Here is a 12,316-nt window from a genome sequence, read left to right as displayed (position 1 = left end):
GTTCAAAACCCTAACCATGACATACAAAGCCATTCACAACCTGTCTCCTCCATATATCTCCGACCTAGTCTCCCGTTACATACCTGCACGCAACCTCCGATCCTCACAAGATCTCCTGCTCTACTCCCCTCTTATCTCCTCCTCCCACAACCGTATACAAGATTTCTCCCGTGCTTCCGCCCTACTCTGGAACTCTCTACCCCAACGTATCAGACTCTCGCCTACCGTGGAAACCTTCAAAAGGAACCTGAAGACCCACCTCTTCCGACAAGCCTACAACCTGCAGTAACCACCGCTCCACCATACCGCTGCACGACCAGCTCTACCCTCACCTACTGTATCCTCACCCATCCCTCGTAGATTGTGAGCCCTCGCGGGCAGGGTCCTCGCTCTGCCTGTACCAGTCGCTGTCACATTGTGTTCAAGATTATTGAAATTGTTCTTGTATTATACCCCCTTTTTCACATGTAAAGCGCCATGGAATAAATGGCGCTATAATAATAAATAATAATAATAATAATTGATCACTCCTTCATCTACTTGACTGCACAGAGAGCTGAAGGATGACCATATGGTTTGCAGCTGGGATTACCAGAGAACAGGATCATGGTCCAGTGGTTCGGGAGAAGGGGCCTGAAATGGCGTCAGATGTGAAAAATGGTAGCAGAAGAAGCCCGAGGCAGATCTCAAGACTGGATTATTATCCATGTAGGGGGCATGACCTAACCAGGTTAAAAGTCCTGCAGCTGGTCAAGCATATCAAGCAGTATATGGCACACTGGAAAAAAATATGGCCACATGTCGAAGTGATTTGGTATGGGATTATACAAAGGAAGTATTGGAGAGCCACAACATCAAATGACACCATTGAGAAAAAGTGAAGAGTAAGGTTAACAAAGCTATACATGACTTCATGGGGTTTATTGATGATGGCATTGTGAGCCATTGCCCAGAGCTTTACAGGTACTGTATGATGGAGTACAAATATGAAATAAGTTTGGACTTTAGTAATAGTATACTACATGATGATATAGAGGATTGTTAAGTCATGGGTGTAAAAAGCAGGTAGTAATGGAAAGGGAGCCTAACTTTTTTAATGGCGGAACATGATGCTACAGTCCTGATACAGGTGTCTAGGTTATGGCAGCGATAGACTGGCATGTTGGGGGATGATAGTTTAGGGCGGCTCCCCAAGATGTTGGGCCAAGCTGTCAGAATGGTTGAGCAGATGGAGGTCCAGTGACTCCCCAGAGGGGCAGTTAAAGCAGCATGGTTGGCCTGGATACACACTGGAGGAGTTAGGGTCTGGTGGACTCCAGCTCGGGGAGTATTGCATTGTGAGTAAGTCAGACTACTGTCTATGTATGGAATTATAGTATGTAAAATAGGTGTTGTTTATTAAAAATTGTCCATAGCTAGAATTTTTTTGCATAATGTATGAGTGTGACTGTTTGGTAATGTTTTTTGGGGAACTAGTGATAGCATGTGAACTCCTTATTGGGCCGAAGACTATTTAATTAGGCAGCAAAAAGACATAAGTGGGTCCATTAGAACCTAATTTCAAGGAAGGCGGGCAGTAAAAGGGGACTAATTGTAATGGTGGTTATTTCTGAGAGTTGATCAGGCTAAGATGACGCAGAACGTATGGGGCCACCACCATACACTGTGCAACTTTACATTAGTTTAAAACCTATCAGAAATAAAAGCAAAACAGTTGAGTAGAAACGATGTCTAGAGCTAGAACTGCGGCACAGGAACATGGGGAAAGATTAGCTGGTGTCCATCCTGGCATTGTAGGTGTCCAGCTGTGCATCCAGTTCTTCTGCAGATAACTGTTTCTTTGTCTAGAGCAGGGGTCTCAAACTCGGCTGGGTATATGGGCCGCACATGGAAAAAATTTGAATTTGGGGGGCCGCATTCTTTGCAGGTCAAAGTAACATTTTTAGTGATACCATTTTTTCGTGTACACCTTTTGAACATTTTTGCCGTGTTTATTTTATTTTTTTTATAGCTTGGGTCGTAATGGATGTGGCGATAATAAACGTGCACCTTTTTGTGTTTACTTTAGTTTATATATAAAACAGCATTTTTAGTGCCAAAATATTTTTCATGCTTTATTTTTAACTTATTTTTTGGTTTCCCCCAATTGGCCACATACATTAATATTGTCTTACAATTAGCACCATATAGTAATTCTGGCAAACATCTTGCCGTAATGTTCTCCATCCTGGTCCTCATTTTGTAGTAATGTGCCCATACTGGTCCCCATCTTGGAGTAATGCCCCATCCTGGTCCTCATCATGGAGTAATGTTCCCATCTTGTAGTAATGTCCCCAATCCAGGCCCTCATATTGTGGCTATGTCCCCGTCCAGGTCCCCATATTGTAGGTATGTCCCCATATTGTAGATATGCCCCCATCCAGTTCCCCATATTGTAGATATGTCCCCATATTGTAGATACGTCACCATCCAGGTCCTCATCTTCTGGCAATGTCCCCATCCAGGTCCCCATATTGTGGCTATGTTCCCATCCAGGTCCCCATATTGTGGCTATGTTCCCATCCAGGTCCCCATATTGTGGCTATGTCCCCATCCAGGTCCCCATATTGTTGGTATGTCCCCATATTGTACATATGTCACCATCCAGGTCCCCATATTGTAGGTATGTCCCCATCCAGGTCCCCATATTGTAGATATGTCCCCGTATTGTAGATATGCCCCATCCAGGTCCCCATATTGTAGATATGTCACCATCCAGGTCCTCATCTTGTGGCTATGTCACAATCAAGATCCCCATATTGTGGCTATGTCCCCATCCAGGTCCCCATATTGTGGCTATGTCCCCATCAATGTCCCCATGTTGTGGCTATGTCCCCATGTTGAGGCTATGTCCCCATCCAGGTCCTCATATTGTTGTTATGTCCCCATCCAGGTTCCCATGTTGTGGCTATGTCCCCATCAATGTCGCCATGCTGTGGCTATGTCCCCATGTTGTGGCTATGTCCCCCATGCAGGTCCCCAAGTTGTGGCTATGTCCCCTATTGTGCTGTTCTTCACACACATAAAAGAGAAGAAAAAAAAAATTATTCTCACCTGTCCTCCGTTCCCTCGGCATCCTTTCTGCTCATGTGGTCCGCAGGCACCACAGAGTCAGGCCCCTTGACGATCCCGACCTGGTCCAGGAGGAGCCGCCAACAGCAGCGCTGCATTGCCGCGCACTGCGCAGAGACAGTCTCCCAGTACAGCATTACCAATGCCAGCCGTCGGCCAATCAGAGGCCAGCATATCTGATATCTGCGCATGGCAGTGACGTCATACCCGAAGGGCTTTGTGTTTGAGACCTTTGGTCTAGAGGAATGGTCACTAGGCTTCTGTTTCATGTAATAACACAATACAAGGATGCCAGAAGAAGTATATTTCCGGAGATGATATGGATAGATATAAATAAAAATAAAAGAGGTTTCCATATATTGACGATATATATGTAAATTATTGCACCAACCAGAATTACGCACCAATATAAGCCAAGGGGACAGTCGGAAAAAAAATCAACAATAAAAAATGAAGAAGAGAACCGACCATAGAGTTCCAAATATCAAATAAAGTGGAAAGTTGTATATTTATTAATTACAGGTGACAACAGATGGATAGCAGACCAAATACATAATGATACAATGATTAAAAACATCTAAAAACAGGGGCGCATGTCCGAGTGATATACAGAACAATTCATGTTGGGAACAAAAATTAAATAATAAATAAATAAATAAATAAAGAATCAAATCAATGAATCACAGATGTATATATGAATACATATAGGTAACTAGTGCACACAAAATATTAATTTAGTACACAGAAGGTAATATACAATATATAAAGTGCAAATGCATCTAATATCTCCCTCTTTCCCCAAGAGAATGTACAAAGTATATAATATATAGTATATGGTATATCAACATCAATCTCTCCACACATGTGCAAAATTGCACAATGTATGTCATACACCCATATAGTGGAGGGGAGAGGGAGGAGAAACCATATGGCAACCAAATGCCACAAAAGGTGGTCAGAAATACATCTGTGATAGAGTGAAGGTCGGTGCAACAATGTGCACATGGAATATTCAATATGCATTGAACCACATAGTTGGCATATGTCAGAGGTGTCAAATACTTACAAACAATGCCCTGACGAAGGCGCTTGTATATTACCTTCTGTGTACTAAATTAATATTTTGTGTGCACTGGTTACCTATATGTATTCATATATACATCTGTGATTCATTGATTTGATTCTTTATTTACTGTATTTATTTATTATTTAATTTTTGTTCCCAACATGAATTGTTCTGTATATCACTCGGACATGCGCCCCTGTTTTTAGATGTTTTTAATCATTGTATCATTATGTATTTGGTCTGCTATCCATCTGTTGTCACCTGTAATTAATAAATATACAACTTTTCACTTTATTTGATATTTGGGACTCTATGGTCGGTTCTCTTCTTCCTTTTTTATTGCTTCTGTTTCATGTGTAGACAGGTGTGAGTTAGGTTCATCTGAAGATTTGAGGCTGTGGATTGAGATTGAGGGGCAGCAAGTGGCGCTAAGGGTGATGGAGAATATAGGTAGGAGCAAGAGATAGGTCAGAAATACTTACTTTTTCCCAGGACAAACACCTACCTAACCCTCCCCTTTATATGTTTTTATTTGATGTTTTATATTTGTGATGCTGGATCACAAAGTTATTCTCCCAATAAGTGTGTTACGCACGCAGGTGGCGCACGTGGTTTGTGGACCCACTGTGCCATGGGGCTGGGCTTACCTAGGAGGGGCGTAGCTAAGAGGCTACCAGGTGTTCACTGGAGCTCCTGATGGTGGGGTCAGGTTTTGCTGCAGGTAGCCATCGGATACCGCTCCTAGGCAGTCCCCGGTACTGCAACTGCTGACCCCAGAGGTCAGGTACGCAGACACGGATATGGACTCGGAATCCATTCAGACTACTAAGTTCTGGATCCTCTTGCAGAATGGTTACTGACACGGACACTCAGACAGGGCTGATTTGGAGACTGGTTGTAGCAGTCCAGATATACGGGATACTCAGATACTGATTCAGGGACTGGCCGCAGATGAGGTTCAGGCACCTCCCACACTAGGACTAGGGACTTCGGGTTCAGGACTGGCCGCACCAGGAGCAGGGACTTCGGGTTCAGAACTGGCCGCACCAGGAGCACAGACTTCGGGTTCAGGACAGGTCGCACCAAGACCAGGGACTTCGGGTTCAGGACTGACCGCACAAGGATCAGGGGACTTCGGGTTCAGGACTGGCTGCACAAGGATCAGGGGACTTCGGGTTCAGGACTGGTTGCACAAGAACCAGGGGACTTCGGGTTCAGGACTGGCTGCAGCAGGACCAGGGACTTCAGGTTCAGAACTGGCCCTAGCAGGACCAGGGACTTCAGGTTCAGGACTGGCCCCACAAGCACCAGGGACTTTGGGTTCAGTACTGGCCGCACCAGGATCAGGGACTTCGGGTTCAGTACTGGCCGCACCAAGACCAGGGACTTCGGGTTCAGGACTGACCGCACAAGGATCAGGGGACTTCGGGTTCAGGACTGGCTGCACAAGGATCAGGGGACTTCGGGTTCAGGACTGGCCCCACAAGCACCAGGGACTTTGGGTTCAGTACTGGCCGCACCAGGATCAGGGACTTCGGGTTCAGTACTGGCCGCACCAAGACCAGGGACTTCGGGTTCAGGACTGACCGCACAAGGATCAGGGGACTTCGGGTTCAGGACTGGCTGCACAAGGATCAGGGGACTTCGGGTTCAGGACTGGCTGCACAAGGATCAGGGGACTTCGGGTTCAGGACTGGCTGCAGCAGGACCAGGGACTTCAGGTTCAGGACTGGCCCTAGCAGGACCAGGGACTTCAGGTTCAGGACTGGCCCTAGCAGGACCAGGGACTTCAGGTTCAGGACTGGCCCCACAAGCACCAGGGACTTCGGGTTCAGGACTGGCCGCAACAGGACCAGGGACTTCAGGTTCAGGACTGGCCCCACAAGGACCAGGGACTTCGGGTTCAGGATTGGCCACAGCAGGACCAGGGACTTCAGTTTCAGGACTGGCCACTCAAGGACCAGGGGACTTCACTAGGAGACCACCTCACTCACTAATGATTCACTGTGTTGCTTGGCACCTCCCTATAGGGGGAGGGCAGCTTATATACAAGATGCCTCCCAGCTATTGGCTGGGAGCCACGTTGCAGGTTAGCTCTGTTACTAAATGCCTCGCAGCCATTAGAACTGTAACCTTTAGGTCCCATTCACACATCTGTTTGTTGTGTATGAGTGCTATCTGTGTACAGCACTTGTACCTATAAGAGTGACTGGGGCTGCTCAAATGTCTGTAAGTTTTTGCAGACTGAGTGAAATCGTGGAGACGTGCGATATTAATCTATTATCTAGTATTGAATCAAAATCCTCAATACAAGTCTATAGGTCTATGAAAAATAATTGTACAGCACTCGGATGCCATTTGAGTGCCGCCTGCCTTTCACAGACTGCTAGATTTAAAAGATAGAGAGACGTTTTTTTTATTTCTCATCCGAGAAAAACTATTGAAACAAGGACCAAACTCTGATGGTAAAATCTGACCCACTGAGCAAACTCGGATAAAAAATATTGATGAAACTCACTGCCGTCTGAATGAGCCCTTACATTACGCTCCGCAGCATGGAAACAATAGCCAAAAAGCTAACACAAGTTGGTCTGTGCCCCTAAGGTATCTAAGTCATTGTATGGATTTATTCAAAGTAAAAGCAATAATAAAAGTGATTTAGAAATACAATTATTGTGCACACTCCGGCACTATAACCATTTTTCTGTATCCATAGAGCTTGTGTTTTTGCTTTACACTTGCTCACACCTCCACACCAGCTGTTACGGGCACAAAGTATACTTTAGTCTCTATATGTGTGACTTCTCACACTGTGATTCACACACTGTACATAGAGATCAATGCAATGTATGCGGCTCATCCATGGAGAATCAGATGTTGATAGTAGATCACTAGGTCTTTTCCAGGTCTTTACTATGAAATCTATTATATCATAATTGTAGCTTGGGAGCCCCAATGGGGACAGTGATGATAATGTTTTTAAATGCTGTGGAATATGATGACGCCACATTAATGAAGAAAATAAATATGATTACAATGTAGTGAGCACAGTAGCGTAGCTACTGCGGGGGGCAGAAGGTGCGGTCTGTTTTCTGCCTCTGTAAACCACATTTTTTCAAAACTGTCTAGAAAAGGTGGCATGTCTTACAGGAGTAGTAAAATGTGTCCACCACTGGATGATTCTGTTAGGCCGGGGTCACATTAGCGCATAGCATCAGATGTGATATGCTAATGATACTCGGCTCCTGCTCCGCTGTGTGATCCGCGTGTCAGTGCTCTGTGCTCCGATCCTGTCGCATGAGAATCACAGCACAGGAGCGGAGGAGACTGAGAAAGTAATTTCTCCTTCTCCTCCATTGCCGGTGTCTGCAGTAATCGCACTGCACTCGGTTGGCATCCGAGTGCAGTCTGATGTTTTGGACGCACTCACAGACCTGTATGGGTGCGTGCCGCCTGACATACGCTGCCAATCGCACCATGCAGCAATTCTTTTCTTATGTCGCCTCAGCATGAGAAAATAAATGCTAGTCGGCTCCATAGTATAACATTGGGCTTAGTGCTATCCGATATCGTCCGTGTTATACGCCGGCTATACGCCAGTCTGAGCGAGCCTTTACATGGCGTGTACTGCTTTTGTTCCATACATTTAGTTTGGTAAATCTCCATGTTTGTAAACCATGAGACCAACTAATCTATTAGCAGATGGTTTCTTTTACTAAAGCCATTGACAAAGCGCACGCATTTGGTAACAAATTTGGAATCATATGTTCCCCACAGTTGTACATGAGCCATTATTACTGTGCCACGGCTATTTATTTGTATTACGTGCTGGGGAAGACGGCCGTATTTCTGATCCGAGTGCGATCTGACAAAACATCGGACGGCACTCTGACCCATGTTATTCTAGGGGGCCGTGCACATATGTGATCGTTTCCATGGACAGAGTCCATCTGAGGGAAAGAAAATTGCAGCATGCGTGACTTGCATCCGATATTCTGATCGCACTCAGCCATACAAGTCAATGAGCCCATGGAAAACATCCGACTGCACTTGGATGACATCTGACTGACAGAATGGAGAAGATGGAAAAAAATTTTTTCCATCTTCTCCTCATCCGAGAAAATTGGATCACACTCTGATTAGCATAATCGCTCCAATTATCTCAGATAACAGAAAACGCTGTGTGTGACCGCGGCCGAACACTCCATGGTGGAATTGCAAGTTATGTCCTTCTGTAAGTCCTTCAGGTAATCATTAGCAGACATACATTGGGGGGGCAGACACAGGAGCCCCAGACTTCACCACTTCTAGATCTGTGTGCAGCAGGGCTGAGATGAGTGTAAGCCCTGGATAATGGGAGGCTATGGCGCTGCACCAGCCTCGGCTGCCGGCACTTGACATTGCACAGGGTCAGGCAGCGCGCTCCTCCGGGGGGCGCACGGTGGAAGGTGGGCTGCTCTCACCTCTGTCCGCCTTATCACTTGTCCATCAGAGGCCACGTGGATTAACAACGTTTGTGGCCCCCTCCCCGGCAGCCCCCCGTCCCACACAGGGATTTGTGCGCTGTTAGCGCCGTCTCGCCTGGTATCAGCCCGCCCCCCATTCTCTGCACCTCTAATCCCTGAATGCGCCCGGCTGATAAGTGATCGCTTTATAAGCGCAGCCCGGGTGGGAGAGCAGACAGTACCCGGCGCACACGGCAGCATGGACCTCGGGCTGATGGGGACACCGGCCATGATCGCCAGAGTCAAGGAGCGCAGAGTGAGTGCAGAGGGGCAATGGCAGCCCGCAGCCACCTGCCACCCGGGCACTAATCTACCTGTCATTGTCTCTTTCCAGAGGACCCCCGTGTCCCACAAAGTCATAGAGAAGAGGAGGAGGGACAGGATCAACCGGTGCCTGAGTGAGCTGGGAAAGACTGTGCCAATGGCTCTAGCCAAACAGGTGAGTCCAGCCAGCCTGCTGGGCCAGCTCAGCCATGCTGCCATCATCTGCCTGTCTAATCATCTGCCTGTCTATTCCATATCAACCTACTATCGATCTATTATCTATCTATCTATTCATATATCTATCTATCTCCCTATTTATCTATCTATCTATCTATCTATCCCTCTATCTATATCTATCTATCTATCCCTCTATCTATCTATCTATCTATCTATCTATCTATCTATCCCTCTATCTATCTATCCCTCTATCTATCTATCTATCTATCTATCTATCTATCTATCTATCTATCTATCCCTCTATCTATCTATCTATCTATCTATCTATCTATCTATCTATCTATCTATCTATCTATCCCTCTATCTATCTATCTATCTATCTATCTATCTATCTATCTATCTATCTATCTATCCCTCTATCTATCTATCTATCTATCTATCTATCTATCCCTCTATCTATCTATCTATCTATCTATCTATCTATCTATCTATCTATCTATCTATCTATCTATCTATCTATCTCTCCATCTATCTATCCCTCTATCTATCTATCTATCTATCTATCTATCTATCTATCTATCCCTCTATCTATCTATCTATCTATCTATCTATCTATCTATCTATCTCTCCATCTATCTATCCCTCTATCTATCTATCTATCTATCTATCTATCTATCTATCTATCTATCTATCTATCCCTCTATCTATCCCTCTATCTATCTATCTATCCCTCTATCTATCTATCTATCCCTCTATCTATCTATCCCTCTATCTATCTATCCCTCTATCTATCTATCTATCTATCTATCTATCTATCCATCTATCTATCCCTCTATCTATCTATCCCTCTATCTATCTATCCCTCTATCTATCTATCCCTCTATCTATCTATCCCTCTATCTATCTATCTATCTATCTATCTATCTATCTATCTATCTATCTATCTATCCCTCTATCTATCTATCCCTCTATCTATCTATCCCTCTATCTATCTATCCCTCTATCTATCTATCTATCTATCTATCTATCTATCTATCTATCTATCTATCTATCCCTCTATCTATCTATCCCTCTATCTATCTATCTATCTGTCTATCTATCCCTCTATCTATCTCTCTATCTATCTATCTATTTTCACCTATTTTCTCATTGTTTTCCATGACAACTTCTCCAATAAATCTTTAAATATGAAGCTAGATACCAATACTTCAGTCTTCCCGACCTATACAGTAATGAATGGTCACTGATAATACGCTTTATGTTCTGGGTTAGTGCGCTGCAGAGATTTCGGAGGAGGTAAAGTTGCTGTCAGGTTCCCTTTAGATGGCGCCAGTAGTTTCATGCAATTCCTGGAATCAGATTTAACTTAAAGCCGCAGAAAGATTTTGTTTGTGATGTTTATAGCGCCCAACTCCATTATCAGAATGTTCCCCTTGTGATGTCTGTATAAAGCACATCCATGTCTCATCTGCAGAATTCCGGAAAACTGGAAAAAGCTGAAATTTTGGAAATGACTGTCCAGTACCTTAGAGCGTTACATGCTGCTGATTTTCCAAGGGGGAGAGATAAAGGTGAGGTATTGTCTGGTTTTATATTCTCCACAGATAGTTTTGTTTGTTTATATTTAATCTCCATAATTTATAAATATATATAAGAAGTCTTGTGCAGTTTATATGATTTCTTGTATCATCTCGGCCCCACACTTATTTCTACTTTTGCCTCCCAACAGATCTTCTCTCTGAATTTGCCAATTATTTCCATTACGGCTATCATGAATGCATGAAAAACCTGGTCCACTACTTAACCACAGTAGAAAGGATGGAAACCAAGGACACCAAGTATGCCCGAATTGTTGCTTTCCTCCAGTCTAAGGCACATTTAACCACCGAGCCTCTGTTCAGCTCTTTGCAGGATGTGGAAATGTCTTGCCAACTTCATTCTTCTCCACCTGATTATCCAAGCCCTGGTGACTCCACATTTACTCAAAGTCCGGGTGGATCATTTTCATGGCATAGCACCACCAGGAGCCCCACACTCAATTATCTCACAGGTCCCGCCACCATGCCCATCCCATGCACGCCGCCACAGCAGACTCAACACACTAGCTTCTTATCACCAATGCAGAGCCTGGACAGGCATTATCTCAATCTGCTGGGGCATTCCCATGCCAATAGCTTCAGCATGCACAGTGCCCAGCATCCTGCTGTCCTGTGATCCTCACCCTCCATGGCTCATATACACAATGTGCAAAAGACTTGTGGGTGGAAAAAATAATCATTCATATGTCACGAAAATCATCTGCGACCATAAATAAAAAAGTCTTGGTCCCATCAGCACCCACCTATCAGATCTTTGCTCACACCTGCCCTATTGAAATAATAGGCAGAATCTGATTGCTGGTTATTGGCACCATTTAATTTGCACAATTACCACCTCCTAACACAGAAGGGTAAGACCTTATGTTGCATTTTGCTGCTGATATTGCAGCCTTAATTGTCCCTTATGGGCTATCCAGACTAAACCGAGCCTCCTGCACTTAGCCATGAATTATTTTAAGGGGGTTAAACATTGTACACAATATCATTATATAGTTACTTCGAAATGTCCTAAAAGAGAAAATGAAAGTTTAATGACTCCTAATGATCTGACCAAACTTTGTACCAGCACCACCCCACGGAGAACGCTCTGCTCCCTGTGATGAGCCCTTTGTCACGCTGCTCAGCAGCAGCCACCGAGGGTCAAAATCACCATTATTATGTAAATACTTGTAAATTGTAATGTGGTCATTAATTTATTGAAATGCAAAACTTTCTCTTCTGCAAAAGCCTTTGTACAGAGTTAGATATATTTATACTGTAAATTTGTAATAAAAGTTTGTGCACTCCTTGTGTGTTGCTTCTTTAGACTTTCTTAGATTTTGGTGGAAGTTTTATTAACTTGCTGCATAATAATTCCAATGCATAAAGCCAAAGTTTGTCTGTGGGATATTATAATAAATAACACTTTGTACAGTCTGTATTAAAAATACAAGGGGTGGGGGATCATACAGTTTGTACACCAAGGGCAGCTGCATAGGGGTCCTGCAGATAAAGGGGCTTTTGATGTGTTAAAAGAACAATAATAGCTTGTTCTGCTTATTAGATGGCACATAAGAGACTACAGTAATAACTCTCACCGAATGATATTAATACAT

At 44.3% G+C, this 12,316-nt stretch overlaps 1 protein-coding gene across 1 annotated transcript; it reads left to right on the top strand.

Moving 5' to 3' along the window:
* Positions 1–8,711: 8,711 nt before the first annotated feature.
* On the top strand, positions 8,712–11,973 carry HELT (helt bHLH transcription factor). Its single transcript, XM_073656060.1, has 4 exons — positions 8,712–8,938; positions 9,017–9,121; positions 10,598–10,694; positions 10,853–11,973. Exons 1-4 carry the CDS (start codon positions 8,882–8,884, stop codon positions 11,335–11,337), a joined length of 744 nt encoding a protein of 247 aa, XP_073512161.1. The 5' UTR covers positions 8,712–8,881; the 3' UTR covers positions 11,338–11,973.
* Positions 11,974–12,316: the final 343 nt, after the last annotated feature.

Source organism: Phyllobates terribilis, unplaced genomic scaffold (genome assembly GCF_046119375.1).
Source record: "Phyllobates terribilis strain yellow unplaced genomic scaffold, ASM4611937v1 Scaffold_1__5_contigs__length_1240528914, whole genome shotgun sequence".
In the NCBI taxonomy this organism is placed as follows: domain Eukaryota; kingdom Metazoa; phylum Chordata; class Amphibia; order Anura; family Dendrobatidae; genus Phyllobates; species Phyllobates terribilis.
The sequence above is the reverse complement of the archived record's forward strand: the minus strand, read 5'-3'. Positions and strand labels throughout refer to the sequence as shown.